At 41.3% G+C, this 16,809-nt stretch overlaps 2 protein-coding genes across 2 annotated transcripts; both read right to left on the bottom strand.

The window, feature by feature from the left end:
- Positions 1 to 1,330: 1,330 nt before the first annotated feature.
- On the bottom strand, positions 1,331 to 4,995 carry LOC108279620 (mucin-2-like). Its single transcript, XM_053688315.1, has 2 exons — positions 1,986 to 4,995; positions 1,331 to 1,638 (listed from the first exon to the last, which is right to left on the bottom strand). Exon 1 carries the CDS (start codon positions 4,944 to 4,946, stop codon positions 2,199 to 2,201), a length of 2,748 nt encoding a protein of 915 aa, XP_053544290.1. The 5' UTR covers positions 4,947 to 4,995; the 3' UTR covers positions 1,331 to 1,638; positions 1,986 to 2,198.
- On the bottom strand, positions 4,949 to 6,902 carry LOC128628665 (uncharacterized). The gene is made up of 6 exons (XM_053688124.1): positions 6,654 to 6,902; positions 6,372 to 6,429; positions 6,035 to 6,108; positions 5,668 to 5,725; positions 5,049 to 5,545; positions 4,949 to 4,966 (listed from the first exon to the last, which is right to left on the bottom strand). The coding sequence occupies exons 1-6, from the start codon at positions 6,900 to 6,902 to the stop codon at positions 4,949 to 4,951; spliced, it is 954 nt and encodes a 317-aa protein (XP_053544099.1).
- Between the last annotated feature and the right edge of the window lie 9,907 nt (positions 6,903 to 16,809).

Here is a 16,809-nt window from a genome sequence, read left to right as displayed (position 1 = left end):
ATGACTCCACATGCCAAAGTGTCCTTGGGCAAGACACTGAACCTGAAGTTGCTCACGATGGCAAGTTAGTGCCTTGTGTGGCAGCTCTGCTACTGTGTGTGTGGATCAGTGAATGAGACAGTGTAAAGTGCTATATAAGTGTACCATTTATTTGTCTTCTTTTAGTAGAATTGATCAACCTTCAGTAACCACTTTATCCTGGTCCACATCAGGTCGGAGTCAATCCTGGGAAGGGGCGCAAAAATGTGGTTTTGGCGCCATTGTGCCAAAATCATTCTTTGAACATCATCCATCCATCCATCCATTATCTACACCACTTATGCTGCTAGGTCACAGGGAACCTGGAGCCTATCGCAGGGAGCATGGGGCACAAGGCGGGGTACACCTTGGACGGGGTGCCAATCCATCACAGGGCACAATTACACACACAGTCATACACTACGGACACTTTGGACATGCCAAACCGCCTACCATGCATGTCTCTGTACAGGGGGAGGAAACCGGAGTACCCGGGGGAAAACCCCGCAGCACGGGGAGAACATGCAAACTCTGCACACACAGGGCCATTGCGGGAGTCAAACCCCCAAACCTGGAGGCGTGAGGTGAACACGCTAAAATCTTCATTCCTAAAATGTTATAAATTGTTATTAACTTTTTTATTTAACTTTTGTTTAGAATTTTAAATGAGTTCAAAAATTTGTTTTATTAGATCAGGTGATATCCCTTTGTTTGCACAATTTCTAGATGCAGTTTTTCAGAGATTGGTGAACCTCTTTACTTCTGAGACTCTGCTGCTCTTTTTATACCCAATCATGTTACTGACCTGTTTCCAATTAATCTGATTAGTTACAAAATGTTCCTCCAGCTGTTTCTTTTTAGTAACACTTACTTTTCCAGCCTTTTGTTGCCCCATCCCAACTTTTTGAGATTTGTTCCAGCCAGCAAATTTAAAATTACCTTATTTTTTCTTTAAAGTGGTACATTTCCTCATTTTAAACATTTGGTGGAATTTTCTAGCTGATTATTTAAGATTTACAGAACAGCACCTTTACTGCTGTTGCTTTGAGTCGTTTACATCAGCATTTATTTTCTAGGATAAAGACCCAGATCATTTGTGCATCATTTTGTACCTTTTTTTACTTTTCTTTTTTTTAATCTTTTTACCAGTGTTCTCTTATTCAAAAAAGAATTGTGTTATTGTGTGTGTGTGTGTGTGTGTGTGTGTGTGTGTGTGTGTGTGTGTGTGTGTGTGTGTGTGTGTGTTTTACGGGTGCAGTACACATATTAGATATTTTTATATAACAATAATTGTCAAACCTTTTATCTTGGTATATAAATTTATTGCAAAACTGTATTATTATTGCATTATTCTAGATCATAATATTGCATTCAAAAGTATTGTCTCTAAATGTGCTTTATTTATTAAGAATAGACACATTCAATAATATTGCTGAACGCCCTCTGCACTTCCTGGGCGAGGTAAGGCTTGCGCTCCTCTCTGCTCTTAGAGAGAGCTACATGCACCAGCTTCTTGCCCAACATTTTCCCATTCACTCCTTTAATGGCCACCATGGCTTCCATTGAAGATGAAAAATGAATGAAGCCAAATCCTTTCAAGCAGCCATTCTCCATCATCACCTGTAGGGGACAGCAGGGAGGTACAGAAAGCAAAGGATGAGCATTATATACACACTAAAATCTAAACAGATCAGCTATGTTATGTTAGTATCAGGGTACTAACATACTTTTCTGGCAGCCCCTCAACTGCTCAGTTGTATATGTGGCATCCTCAGTTGTATATGAGATATATACAAACATGTACACACAGTTATACTTTTTGATGTTCTCAACTTCCAAAGTCCCCAACAGACATGCCAACATTTCCATCCACAGACAAACACACAGACACACCCACATTTCCAAATATGGACACAAAGGCATGTCCTCTCAGGCATGTGATCTGCAGACAGAATTTAATGTTGTACCTTGGTGTTTTTGTTGTGGTGAGACTTGTCCACGGGGAACTTCTTGGTTTCGGCAGCCACTGGTTGATCTGGCAGCCACTGGCTGGAAGCCTGCGTCTTCTTGAACTCTTTGAGCTTCTTCTTTTTAACCTCCTCAGTCGGACTCGCAAACTTTTTCACTATATCAGCCCACGTTAAAGGTGTAGGAGCTGGGACTGTGGGTGTCTCTGCCTCCTATTTCTCCATAATCTCACCCCCTGTGAGAGGTGTAGGAGTTGGGACTGTGGGGGTCTCTTCTGCCTCTTCCTCCATAATCACACCCAATGTGCAAGGTGTAGGTGTGGGGGCTGTGGACGTCTTTTCCTCCTCTTCCTCCATAATCACACCCAATGTGTGAGGTGTAGGAGTGGGGGATGTGGACGTCTCTTCCTCCATAATCACTCCCAATGTGCGAGGTGTACGAGTGAGGGCTGTGGATGTCTCTTCCTCCTCTTCCTCCATAATCACACCCAATGTGCATGGTGTAGGAGTGGGGGCTGTGGACGGCTCTTCCTCCTCTTCCTCCATAATCACACCCAATGTGCATGGTGTAGGAGTGGGGGCTGTGGACGGCTCTTCCTCCTCTTCCTCCATAATCACACCCAATGTGCACGGTGTAGGAGTGGGGGATGTGGATGTCTCTTCCTCCATAATCACACCCAATGTGCATGGTGTAGGTGTGGGGGCTGTGGACGGCTCTTCCTCCTCTTCCTCCATAATCACACCCAATGTGCATGGTGTAGGAGTGGGGGCTGTGGACGGCTCTTCCTCCTCTTCCTCCATAATCACATCCAATGTGCACGGTGTAGGAGTGGGGGATGTGGATGTCTCTTCCTCCATAATCACACCCAATGTGCGAGGTGTAGGTGTGGGGGCTGTGGACGTCTTTTCCTCCTCTTCCTCCATAATCACACCCAATGTGTGAGGTGTAGGAGTGGGGGATGTGGACATCTCTTCCGCCATAATCACTCCCACTGTGCGAGGTGTACGAGTGAGGGCTGTGGACGTCTCTTCCTCCTCTTCCTCCATAATCACACCCAATGTGCATGGTGTAGGAGTGGGGGCTGTGGACGGCTCTTCCTCCTCTTCCTCCATAATCACACCCAATGTGCACGGTGTAGGAGTGGGGGCTGTGGATGTCTCTTCCTCCATAATCACACCCAATGTGTGAGGTGTACGAGTGGGGGCTGCGGACGTCTCTTCCTCCTCTTCCTCCATAATCACACCCAATATGCGAGGTGTAGGAGTGGGGGCTGTGGACATCTCTTCCTCCTCTTCCTCCATAATCACACCCAATGTGCACGGTGTAGGAGCGGGGACTGTGGAAGTCTCTTCCTCCTCTTCCTCCATAATCACACCCAATGTGCGAGGTGTGCGAGTGGGGGCTGTGGAGGTCTCTTCCTCCTCTTCCTCCATAATCACACCCAATGTGCGAGGTGTAGGAGTGGGGGCTGTGGACGTCTTTTCCACCTCTGCCTCCATAATCTCAGCCCAAGTGGGAATTGAAGGAGTTGGGACTGTGGAGGTCTCTGCCTCCTCTGCCTCCATAATCTCAGCCCAAGTGAGAGATGTAGGAGTTGGAACTGTGGACGTCTCTTCCTGCTCTTCCTCCTCTTCCTCCATAATCACACCCAACGTGTGTGGTGTAGGAGTGGGGGCTGTGGACGTCTTTTCCTCCTCTTCCTCCATAATCTCAGCCCAAGTGGGAATTGAAGGTGTTGGGACTGTGGAGGTCTCTGCCTCCTCTTCCTCCATAACCTCAGCCCAAGTGAGAGGTGTAGGATTTGGGACTGTGGAGGTCTCTCCCTCCTCTGCCTCCATAACCTCAACCCAAGTGGGAATTGAAGGAGTTGGGACTGTGGAGGTCTCTGCCTCCTCTGCCTCCATAATTTCACCCCCTGTGAGAGGTAAAAGAGTTGAGGCTGTGGATGTCTCTGGCTCCTCTGCCTCCATAATCTCACCCCCTGTGATAGGTGAAGGAGTTGGAGCTGTGGATGTCTCGGCCTCCTCTGCCTCCATAGTCTCACCCCCTGTGAGAGGTGGATGAGTTGGGACTGTGGATGTCTCTTCCTCCTCTTCTTCCATAATCACACCCAATGTGCGAGGTGTAGGAGTGGGGGCTGTGGACGTCTCTTCCTCCTCTTCCTCCATAATCACACCTAATGTGCGAGGTGTAGGAGTGGGGTCTGTGGACATCTCTTCCTCCATAATCACACCCAATGTGCACGGTGTAGGAGTGGGGGCTGTGGACGTCTCTTCCACCTCTGCCTCCATAATCTCAGCCCAAGTGGGAATTGAAGGAGTTGGGGCTGTGGAGGTCTCTGGCTCCTCTGCCTCCATAATTTCACCCCCTTTAAGAGGTGAAGGAGTTGAGGCTGTGGATGTCTCTGGCTCCTCTGCCTCCATAATCTCACCCCCTTTAAGAGGTGAAGGAGTTGGGGCTGTGGACATCTCGGCCTCCTCTGCCTCCATAATCTCACCCCCTGTGATAGGTGAAGGAGTTGGGGCTGTGGACGTCTCGGGCTCCTCTGCCTCCATAATCTCACCCCCTGTGAGAGGTGAAGGAGTTGGAGCTGTGGATGTCTCAGCCTCCTCTGCCTCCATAATCTCACCCCCTGTGAGAGGTGAAGGAGGTGGGGCTGTGGATGTCTCGGCCTCCTCTGCCTCCATAGTCTCACCCCCTGTGAGAGGTGGATGAGTTGGGACTGTGGAGGTCTCTGCCTTCTCTTCCTCCATAATCACACCCAATGTGCACGGTGTAGGAGTGGGGGTTGTGGATGTCTCTTCCTCCTCTTCTTCCATAATCACACCCAATGTGCGAGGTGTAGGAGTGGGGGCTGTGGACGTCTCTTCCTCCTCTTCCTCCTCTTCCTCCATAATCACACCCAATGTGCGAGGTGTAGGAGTGGGGTCTGTGGACATCTCTTCCTCCTCTTCCTCCATAATCACACCCAATGTGCGAGCTGTAGGAGTGGGGGCTGTGGACGTCTCTTCCTCATCTTCCTCCATAATCTCAGCCCAAATGGGAATTGAAGGAGTTGGAACTGTGGACGTCTCTTCCTCCTCTTCCTCCATAATCACACCCAATGTGCGAGGTGTAGGAGTGGGGACTGTGGACGTCTCTTCCTCCTCTGCGTCCATAATCTCAGCCCAAGTGGGAATTGAAGGAGTTGGGACTCTGGAGGTCTCTGCCTCCATAACCTCAGCCCAAGTGAGAGGTGTAGGAGTTGGGACTGTGGAGGTCTCTCCATCCTCTGCCTCCATAACCTCAGCCCAAGTGGGAATTGAAGGTGTTGGGACTGTGGATGTCTCTGCCTCCTCTGCCTCCATACTTTCACCCCCTGTGAGAGGTGAAGGAGTTGGGGCTGTGGACGTCTCGGGCTCCTCTGCCTCCATAATCTCACCCCCTGTGAGAGGTGAAGGAGTTGTGGGTGTGGATGGAGACACTTCATCTCTGCTTTGGTCAGGAGACAGATTGGAGGTGGGCTGACGCTCAAGCTCTGACACATGTGGTGATGTGGACACAGGTGCAACTTGTTCATCTGGACAAAATGCAGGACAAGAGAGAAATAAAATGGAATTTTAAGGCAGAGAAATTGCATAGAAACTTTAAAACATTAAAAGAATCAACAGCAGAAAACAGGTTTATTTTAATCTTGTTTACCGAATGTGAGCACGTCAGTGGCAGTAGCCTGAGGAGGGATCATACTGCCATCTTCACACTGAGAGAGAAAAGAACAAAGTGAATACATTTTCCTGTGAAATAATAATCTGCTATTATTTAATCCTTTTTGACCTATGGAGTCCTGTTTTAAAACAAACTGAGCCTGTGCGTATGTAAAATAAAAGAGAAAAAAAGTAAAAACACTGCCGTTAAAATGTGAATATAAAGAAGCAGTTGATGAGCACCATTAAATGAATGAAGACAATCTGTGGAAGTCTAAAGGTGTGAAATGTTTGGAGTTAATACGTGAAGACACCATTTTGAGGACGTTAAACATTTTTACTGTAGTGATTTTTTGATTTCTTACCAGCGTGAGCTCGTTTTTTGCCAGAAGTGGCCAGGTGTGCTGAGGAGGCTGGGGAGTGGAATAATACACTCCATCTGAAACAAGAAAAAACAACCAACAACAGGTCAGTCAATTAACATCTCAGGCTCTGTCCCAAATCTGAAATATTACGGCCCAATGTAAACATTTACTAGACTTTATTTCTCATTAACACTACTAAAAATGAGGGGTTGATCTTGACTGCATCATAGTTCATCACACGCCAATTCACACCTAGGGGCAATTTAGAACTGCACCACTGTGCCGTCTTCAGCCAAAATAAAATGGTTTATGTGCTTAATGTTTAAATGCTCCTTACTGCACATGTACTCATCATGGTGATAAAATCCAGCAGGTGTGGCCGTCGGATACTGCTGCTGAAAAAATGGAGAGTCATGATAAGATATGATATAATAAGTGTCAAAAGAAATAATAAAAAAAGTACCATTTATTATCAGAAATAAACATGAAAAGATGTAAAAGATAACACTTTACATTATAGTCTTCAGTCTTAGTCACTGAAGAAATACAACACAACCAAATGTTATATTTAGACTTGAACTTGAATAGCTCTTTGACTGGAATAGAAACAGTGTTTTACCTGGACAGATGGGATGAAGGAGTGGTGTTGTTTCATCACTGAGGGTGGGAGGTAGAAGTGGGGTGGTAGGATGGGGTGGGATGAGGGGTAGGATTGGGGTGGCATGACAGGTTGGGATGAGGGGTAGAAGTGATCTGGCATGACAGGGTGGGATGAAGGGTAGAAATGGGGTGGCTGGATGGGGTGGGATGTGGGGTAGAAATGGGGTGGCTGAGGTAGAAATGGGGTAGGATTGAGGTAGGAGGCCATGGTGCATGTCATGATGTGCTCGTAGCAGGCACGAAGTAAACAACTCTCTGAGACTGGAACTGAAAAAAGACGTATAAATAAAATGTATGTACATGATTTTTTTAAACCAGTAAACGGGTTGAAACTAAAACAATAACACACACTCGAGCTGAGCAGGAAAACAAGGTGTGTAAATGTCTATATGTACATAAGCCCTAAGCAGCCATGTAATTATTATGTAAAAAATTTCTTTGTTATTTTCTCATGATCACGACTTAATTTTCTCGTGATCTCGACATATCAAAAGCTGTTTTCTCACGACGTACAGGTCTGGATATATTACTTATTGTAGTGTGTTAAATCATCAAGTTCAAGGCTGTAACACTCCAGAGCACACAGTAGGCTACTTGTCCTACTGAACATTAAACTATAAAATATCAGTGGATCTGTAATATAAATCAGCATAGCCATATTCAGAAGGGTATCTGGTTACAACTTACCACTTTCCAAAGAGAATGCTGTAAAATATAGATTGTAAAGTTCGAAATGTGAAATAATTGCGAACAGTAGCTCGCTCTTGCTGATCACTCACGGAGTCTTGGTTTACAAATAAAATCCAGTGCTTCTCCCCACTGACTTTAACTTGATGATGTAATGAATTCTATTCTGAAAAAGAATTCTATTCTGTCATAGGCTCCAGTATGTACGTCTCCATGGCACCTGACCCATCCTACAGTAAATGTTTTACACTAACTATATGTAAACATACATTTATATTCACAACCATATCACACAATGTGCTAAGAATTTAATATATCAAATATTTCTTATACCCCTATTGAAGATATGAGGGGCTCAGTCCCAAGAGGCCTCAGGTTTTTTTTTTAAGCTGTCTAAGTGATTTAAAGTATTTTGACATTGGTGTCATGGTTTAATCATGGCTAACACATCTGAGTGAATCTCATGATTTACTCATTTCAAAGAGCAACAGTGTGAATTCAATTCATCAAGTGAATTTAAGTTATTTTAAGTTATTTTAAGTTATTTGGTTTTCTCCTGTCCCGATGCTGGTTTTTGTCAGATTGCTGTTACTACAGTCTACAGCTTCCCGGACAGGACAGATCTGCTCAGATACCCCTCTCTTTTAACATTTTAACCGCTGTTCTTTTAGCATCCTAGTTGAAAACAGTGCCCCAGGGTTTGTCAAAATGACTTTTTCTTTTCTTTTTTTGAGTACATGAAAGCTATGTTGTCTCACTTTAGCTATTTTCTAGTTTAGTATTTGAAGTATTTTATACAGCTGAAGACTGGAAAAAGACCGAGTGATTTTTCCCCCCCTAATCTTCAACTGTCCAGTTTCGGTGAGCCTGAGATCACCATTCATCCATCCATCCCCCCATCCTGATGTTTGGTGTGAACATTTTTTCAAATTCTATATATTGAACAAACTGAAAATGTATATCAAATTGTAGCAAAGCGGTAGACTTAAACATTAACATAGCTTGGTTGAACAAAGTTAACATCACTTCTTTTTAGTTCTGAAAATAAAAAGGGGAGAAATTATATTGGGGGTAAGATTACAATATATCCCAATCATCCAAATCATTTAGCAGTTCTGCTCATGTAATAGCATTATTTTTGAAGTTAGGAGTAGAGATGCTCTTAACTTAAAATAATTTCTAAAGTGTTCAAATGATAGAGGGGTTTTCATAAATCTACACTTATGTATGAAAAATTTAGCAATTATAAATATATTGTTCATCGGACAGTGATGTTTAGAGTCTCTCTTAAATACACCCAATTTAATCAGCTTATAATTTATAGGCTTCATATGAATGATAGTACTGGACATGCAGTTACATAACTGAACCCAAAACAATATTTGAGCAATTGCAACTAAAAAAAAAAAAAAATTCATTGTTTTCAAAATCAACAAGTGTCTTCATCAATATTAAATCTTAACCTAAGAAATTATTCTGAGGGATAAAACTCATTAATTATTTTAAAATGTGGTTCTTTCATTTCTGGAAAATTTGGAAGTCTAATATAATAATAATATTGCGTGCAACTCGTCCGTCTCAAAGTCTTTGCAGATGTGGTGATGTCTGAGCTGACTTGGATAAAGTCTATCGATTAAATTTTTCTAAATGTACTTGTTACATTTTTGGTATTTAATGCAAAGGTTTCCTACGGAAGCCCTAAGCGGCCATTCATTACTCATTTTTATTATTTTTTTCTCGTGATCACGACTTAATTTTCCTGTGTACTCGACATCCATCGTCCCGAAGTCAGTGGGCTTTTTGAAGGGTTTTTTTTTTTTTTTGTGAAATGCCTGAAATAAGGTCTGTGGTTAACACAAGCTCAAGATATGATCACGTTTTATACTATGACATAAATACATCAGTAATACCCCACTCAGGATAAAAAATAAAAAGCTTTTACATGTCTTGAAAAAGACGGTTGCTGAAAAGTGGCTAAATGGGATTACAGAGGTTGTCGGGGACATTAAACGTCATCACGCCGAACAGGAAAACTCCTTTACTACAGCCTTGTTGTGTTTATACTCGCACTCTTGCAACTCAAACTTTTCAACTTGTAGATTTATCAGTTTAGAGAATTTTCCAATTGTATTGTTTTTTTTAAAAAAAAAATAAAGATGGAAACTTTAGCTTTTTACTTCTGGTGATTGTATCTAGCCTTTTATGAATCTTACCTTAATGAACGAAAGGGCATGACTCCATACATTCAATTATCATTCATGAGGTGTTAAAGGGAAATGGACTGCAGACGTCTTGCTATCAGCATCATTCATGTGTCTATTTTGATGTGTGTGTGCGCGTGTGTGAAGTATTAGGCCTCGACTTGACTGAAAAGTAATTGCTGCTTTCTTGCCTTTGAGGCACTGTCTTTTATGCAAGGAAATTCATTTCCTGCAACATCAGTCTTCAGTTCGGAGAGAGAGGCTAGAGAATAACTGAATGTCAAGTCATATTCCATGTATGTGTATTGTAACATGGCAGGCTTAGAAGCAAAGTAAGGATCAATATGCAAATAAGTTTATTACAGATCAAGCTGAAATGTATTGCAGAGCAGGTTGACATTGCAAGCCAAAAATGCTAAGGCAGGCACAAGTGTTAATATTCAGCAAGGCAAAAAGAAATTCCAAAAAACACAGCAACAGATGCATACACTATAAGGCACTCAATAATAACAATGCTCAGAATTTACGCAAATACAAGGAATGGCAAGACTTCACAATGAATGGTTAAACATGAGCTTAAATATTTAAAAACCATGTCCTTGGCTCTCGTTACCAGTATAACTAGAATAAAATACTTGCTGCTATAGGAAAATGATCAACTGTGTAGTAGTAGCATTAAGTCCCCTTCTGGATCTCTGTTATTGATTATTGTCCTAGAACACCACATCCCCAAGTGTTCTATTACTTACTTATGTTTCACCCAAAAAATGGCTCAGCAGTGAACTCACACCTTATCCATCCATACACAGTTCCTTTTTGGTGAGACAGTATTACACCTTTGACAAGCTTTAGAAAAAAGGCTGTGCTGGATTGATTTAACCAAAAAGCCAGATGCTCACATTAGGTTTGCCCTAACCCAGCAAGATCCCAGTGCAAATTGCACAATAAAACAAACTGATTGAAAGCATGTTGAAGCTGTTTGGCTGCAAATGGTGAAACAGCTGCATTATTAATGCAGGAGGCAAAATTGTCAGGAAATAGCTGTTACTCTGAACAACATGAGCTACTGAGGAGATCTAAGGATTTTGTTGTCCTCTGCAGAGTTGTTGTTAGATTGTGTTACCCCTTACCTTCTGATATAATCCATACTTGCATAAAAAAAATCCACTAATATTGGCACCCTTGGTAAATATGAGCAAAGAAGGCTGTGAAAAATTGGCTTTATATTGGACGTGTGTCTATATTATCTCAACACACTGTGAAGAGGATGGTTCGAGTGGACAAAAAATCTCCAAGGATCACAGCTGGAGAATTGCAGATGTTAGTTGGGGTCAGAAAGTCTCCAAAATTACAATCCGAAGTCACCTACATCACCACAAGTTGTTTGGAAGGGTTTCAAGAAAAAAGCCTCCACTCTCATCCAAAAACAAACTCAGGTATCTTCAGGTTGCCAGACACTACTGGAACTTCAAATGGGATCGGGTTCTATGGTCAGATGAAACCAAAATAGAGCTTTCTGACAATAAACACCAGAGGTGGTTTTGGTGTACACAGAGAGGTAGCCATATGGGAAAGTACCTCATGCCCACGGTTAAATATGGTGGTGGCTCTTTAATGTTTTGGGACTGTTTTTCTGCTGGAGGACCTGGACATTTTGTTAGGATACATGGCATCATGGACTCTATATCAACAGATATTAAATGAAAACTTGACTGCTTCTGCCAGAAAGCTTAAAATGGGCCGTGGTTGGATCTTCCAGCAGGACAATGATCCAAAACATACATCAAAATCAACACAAAAATGGTTTACTGACCACAAAATCAAGGTCCTGCCATGTCCAATCCAGTCCCCTGACTTGAACCCATAGAAAACCTGTGTGGTGAACTGAAGAGGAGAGTCCACCAGCGTGGACCTTGAAATGTGAAGGATCTGGAGAGATTCTGTATGGAGGAGCGGTCTCAGATCCCTCGCCATGTATTCTCCACCCTCATCAGGCGTTATAGGAGAAATTTCAGAGCTGTTATCTTGGCAAAGGGAGGTAGCACAAAGTTTTGACTAAAAGGGTGTCAATAATTGTTGCACACCTATATTTAACAAAGATCATTTTTGATAAACCTGTGTTTTGTTTGCAATTGTTTTATATTCATGAGAGCAGAGTATTTCTGTGAATTTCCTTTAACAAAAGATCAAAAGGTTAAGCAATAGACAATTTTTCACAGCCTTCTTTGCTCGTATTTACCAAGGGTGCCAATATTAGTGGAGGGCACTGTAGCTGCCCTGCAGTTCTGACCCTGAAAACTTTATTTATTCATAGGTTCCACTTTAATTTCCTGTTGGGAGCCTCTTTTAGGTTGGGGTTTCAAAAGATCCTTTTTAAAATTGTGCGTTAATGTTTGTTCTTACCCACTAAAAATATAAATCTGCCCTCTCTATAGAATTACAGGAGATGAAGGGGCAGTCGAGGAGGTAGGACCAGGAGGCATTAGGAGTTGTTTCTATAGGGGGCTTCACTATGGAGGACAGAATGATCAAAATAGATAATGCAGTTTAGTTCCTGGTCTCATAATTGTCCCTCATGGATTGATGTTTATTAATAAACAGATGAAGGAGCTACCCCCGGCTCCCCCACCCCCACCTCCCAGAAGTTACCTGAACATTGCCTTACAGCTAGCAGCAGGACATTAAATCATGCATTATTTATTTGCTTTGATTGCTATAATCCATTTCAGTTTTTAATTATTGTAGGTGTGCTCTTGGAGAAAAATGTTACACAGCTCCCTCTACTGGTTAATAATCCCTTCCTTGTTCAATCTTGTGTCTTCCGTTTTTTTAAAGCGACTTGTTCTGTGCATTTTCAATGTCTTCACACAACTGCTTTAACTCCAAGCTTCTCCATCGTTGTGTTTGAGGAAAGAAAATGCTAAACCATACAGTGTAATGGCTTTCTACATGTGATAAGAGATCACAGGTTCCCAACCCTGGACCTGGAAAACCCCTTTGCACATTTGAGTGTTTTCCCTGCACGACACACCCAGTTCAACAAATCAGGGAAATCTCTCAAATGTGCAGGATAGTGGGTTTTTAGAGCACTACAGGTTTACCCCAGGGCTGGGAACATACAGCCACGGGAAAAAGAAATTCAGTTCTAGGTTTATATTTATCAGGGCCTAAATAACAATCGTGTAGTCCTCACCAACTTCTATATAATTCCAGCTTCATATAAAAATCCAGGTTATTGTTGCTAAAGGTGGTTCTGCTCATTACTGAATTATACTTATTTTTTTCCCACCTGATTTCTGAGTGTTTGTTTACTTTTTGGTAAAAAAAGAAATGACTACATATTGAAATCTTTTTGTCACCTGAGGTTATTTGTTTGTTTGTAGAGGTTAGTAAAAACATAAAACATAGAATTGATAGAGGGTGTACTTTCTTTTTCCCATGACTGTATGTTCTAATGTGTTGTGTGAGCTCCATTCATATTCTTTTTGAACTATTTTTCTGTCACTCTTAAGTTGTTCCTCTTTGTTGTTTGTGTGTGTGTTTGCTTTTTGTAATATAAAGCTGCTATTCTTTACTCTGCAAGCCTAACGGATTAACTGCTCACAATAAAGAAATAAATACAAATCTGCCAACTTCCTGCTTAGTCAATCTGTGTTTCCTGTGCACTGTTGCAGCCAGGTGACGGTCTAGCAGCTGGCAGGTAATCATAATGTTACTATTATAAACGACAAACATGTTGTATATTGAGAAATCGTATTATTAGGCCATAGATGATGTTCCACTAAATGACATTTATTTCTGTATGTTGTTTTCACTTATAAATAAATCAAACATGACAGCACAGTTTTGTTTTGTTTGTTTTTTACCACCTGTAAAATAATAATAATTTTAAATAATAAATAACCTGTAGTTATTTATTACTTTTAAATTATTACCACCTAAAATTATTTTCCTAAAATATCTCAGTGTTTTATTCTGTTAGAAAGCATTGACACTGGAGACTCCTTCCATAAATGCAAAATATATGTATCCTCACTGAAAGCATCACCATATCAACAATTCTACTTATTTTAATCCACTTATGTGATGTTTCCATCATATACATGTCCCTGTGTAGATTGTTGCTATAGAAATGATAATGTGTTAGAACGATGCATACTATTATCAACCTTTAATGCAGCTGGAACTACTGTCACTAGTAGTAAAAAAAACACCTTCTGACCAATCAGATTTGAGAATTCAACTGCATTACTGTATAAGAACATGTACAGTATTCAGAAGAAAAAAGGTAGATATATATATATATATATACATACACACAAACTTTTATGTAAAATTTTATGTACAAACTACATTTCATTATTTTGTTATTTTGAAGGCATCTTTGCTCTACAGCATTTCTTTGCATGTACATTTTGTCTTGGTCTGAACTTCATCTCATCATCATCTCCATTGGCAGTGGCTTAAAAATGCAAAATGTCTCCTGCCCGAGCCATCACTACAATTCCTTATAATTACAAGCTGAATACACTGGATGTTATTCCCATGCCTATATGTGGAATGTGGCTAGGGCAATTGTTTGGGTTATGGCTGATAAACAAGAGTTTATCTCGTGATAGGCTGACTGGGTATGACCCGCCCAGCTCTATCTAACTCTGTCGTTGTGCATGTGGAGGTCACAAGGCCCTGGTGATGCATTACTCCAGCACCCCTGAGACCAAACAATGAGATATTGCTTTGAAACCACCAAATAAACAGCATTTACCCCAGCCTTATCCACTAGCCTTCATCTGTAATGCCAGAGCAGTTTTGCCAATGCTCTACAAACACTCTTAGTATGCCTCATATACTTAGCTATCATTCACGGTTTGTCAAAATGTATTTTGTCATATACATCTAGCTATTTAAACAGGGTACTTAGGGAAAAGCCCTGTGGAAAAGGGCAAGACAACTGTTAGTAAAAAAAATGTATATAATGCAAGGTGTGAGGCAGACGGGATAACCACTAACCCCCCCTCCCCCAGTCGTGCCCCTGTATAGCTGTGGATAATGAGTCAAGGCTCCCAAGTACTGAGACATGTCACATTATTCAAATCATTCATGTTACTGCCCTGTGGAGACAACACCTTTCCACATGCTGCACTATATAACCTGTTAGAGCATTGAGTAGTCTTTCACAGTATACTGTCACTGTAAGTAATGTGTGAGAAGTTAAATTAGATGATGACCATTTGCATTCTGTCATGAGAGGCAGAGGCACAGAGGCTAGTGAGAGGAAGTGCAAGCTGTTTATTAATAATCCAAATTGAAATGCAAATCAAGGTCAAACAGGCATGGGTCCATCATCAGGTAAACACAACAATGCATGGCAATCAAAAATCGAATGGACTCTTTGATTAAATGTAATAGACTGTAATAGAGTGATGAGCCGTGATGTATGGACCTGATGTCTGTGGGAGTGAAGTCTCTCTCACAGTAAATAAAGTCACTTGAGTGCCATCTGTAGGACAACTGCCTAAAGAGAGGTGTACCATTTGTACACTCTTAATAAGCATTAAACGATACAACGTTTACTAAACGTTGCAAAGCTCCTCACACATCTCCTGTGACCAATATGAAGAGGTTTCATGTGTTTCATGTACTACAAGCAAAACGCCATAAACATGTCATAAAATATACTGGGAAACACTAGCTGTAACTAGTTTTCTAATTAAACTCAATAAAAAAAAAGTTGCATTGTTGAAGGTGCAATTATTTTATCTATATCTTTACCTGTAGATTCATGCTATGACCATGTAAATCATGCAGGTACAGGTCAGGAGATACAGAAAGTGTGATCTCGGTGACTTTCACAGTGGCATGCTTGTATGCATGCTGATGTCCTGGGATTTTCACACAAAACACACTCTGGAGTTTATACAGAATGCTGTGGAAAAACAAAAAGTGGTTCTGCAGGTCAAAAAAACTTGTTTATGAGAGAGGTCATAGGAGAATGGCTAGACTGGTTAGAGCAGACAAAAAGGCTATGGTAACACAAATAACTACTCTTTACAACCGTGGTGCCCAGAAAACCATCTCAAAACACACAAAACATTGACCCTTGAGGCAGACGGGCTACAACAGCAGAAGACCCCATCAGGTTCCACTCCTGTCAGCCAAGAACAGGAATCTGAGACTGCAGAGGGAAACGGCTCACTGAAACACTCGAGTAAAGTATATACACCCAAAATAACCCGTAAGTACAGTTACTCTAAAAAAAAATTCGAATAAATGTCACTGTCATGGTACTGCATTCAACCAGATTCAGTGTTGCTTTTGTGCTTGTCATTACAGTGTTGCAGTGCACAGTGACATGCAATGAGGTTCGTGGCTGGGGAGGCACGGACTCTTTCAAAGTCAGATTTACAAATATATTAATTCAACAGAGTAGCATAAATTCACCATTCAACTGGCTGCTTGTACATTGACTACTGGTTATGTTTCATATCCTATATCAGCATTCTTTACACACACATAGGTAAGGTACATATTTGGCAAAAGAAGAAGGTTAAATTTATAGCGGTTCAGAGAGAGAGAGCGCATTTGCTCTGCACCCTCCGTGTGTTCTTAATTTGCCATCACAATTCCACAATTCATACTCATTCAATACAAATGAAAGTATATACAGTCCACAACAAAGACAAATGTAGTTTTATTCTTTAAAATAACTTCATTTTTTTCTTATCTTGTTTTATATATATATATATATATATATATATAATATATATAATTATTATTATTATTAAAAAAGGGCTGTTTTTTTATTTTTGTCGTGGACTGTACAGCAGTGTATGCATGGTCTTACCATTACTTGTAAATGAAGTCCATTCGCCTATCCTTCTGGACAAACATCTCTATGACTTTTGTGTAAAAGTCCTCTTTATCTTCTTTTAGTTTTAAAAGTCTCTCTGTCTCAATAGAGATCATTCCTAGGGATGAAAGTCGTCCTTGGTCAGTCCGATTCCGACTGTATGTTTTCAGTCTTTTCAAAGCAGAGAATGCCCTTTCCATGGACACTGTTGTGGCCGGTATAGTGAGCACCAGCTGAAGTAACTTTGTCGCCTCAGGAACAGTCCTCATCAGATCGTTCTGGGCCAAAAAGCTGAGAAGCTGTCCAGGAGATTTACATTCATTCCTCACCGTTTGTGAGATATGAAGTCCGATGAGATCAGCCTTTAGCCTAACAAA

The sequence above is a fragment of the Ictalurus punctatus genome, chromosome 19 (genome assembly GCF_001660625.3).
Source record: "Ictalurus punctatus breed USDA103 chromosome 19, Coco_2.0, whole genome shotgun sequence".
Taxonomy (NCBI): Eukaryota; Metazoa; Chordata; class Actinopteri; order Siluriformes; family Ictaluridae; genus Ictalurus; species Ictalurus punctatus.
The sequence above is the reverse complement of the archived record's forward strand: the minus strand, read 5'-3'. Positions and strand labels throughout refer to the sequence as shown.

Excerpts from the sequence above, each read along its gene's own strand:
- LOC128628665 (XM_053688124.1), bottom strand. The coding sequence starts at position 6,902 with ATGGCCTCCTACCTCAATCCTACCCCATTTCTACCTCAGCCACCCCAT. Across the intron at positions 6,430-6,653 it reads CCTTCATCCCATCTGTCCAG|CAGCAGTATCCGACGGCCAC; the intron begins GTAAAACACTGT and ends CCATTTTTTCAG. Across the intron at positions 5,726-6,034 it reads CAAAAAACGAGCTCACGCTG|TGTGAAGATGGCAGTATGAT; the intron begins GTAAGAAATCAA and ends TTTCTCTCTCAG.
- LOC108279620 (XM_053688315.1), bottom strand. The coding sequence starts at position 4,946 with ATGGAGGAAGAGGAGGAAGAGATGTCCACAGACCCCACTCCTACACCT.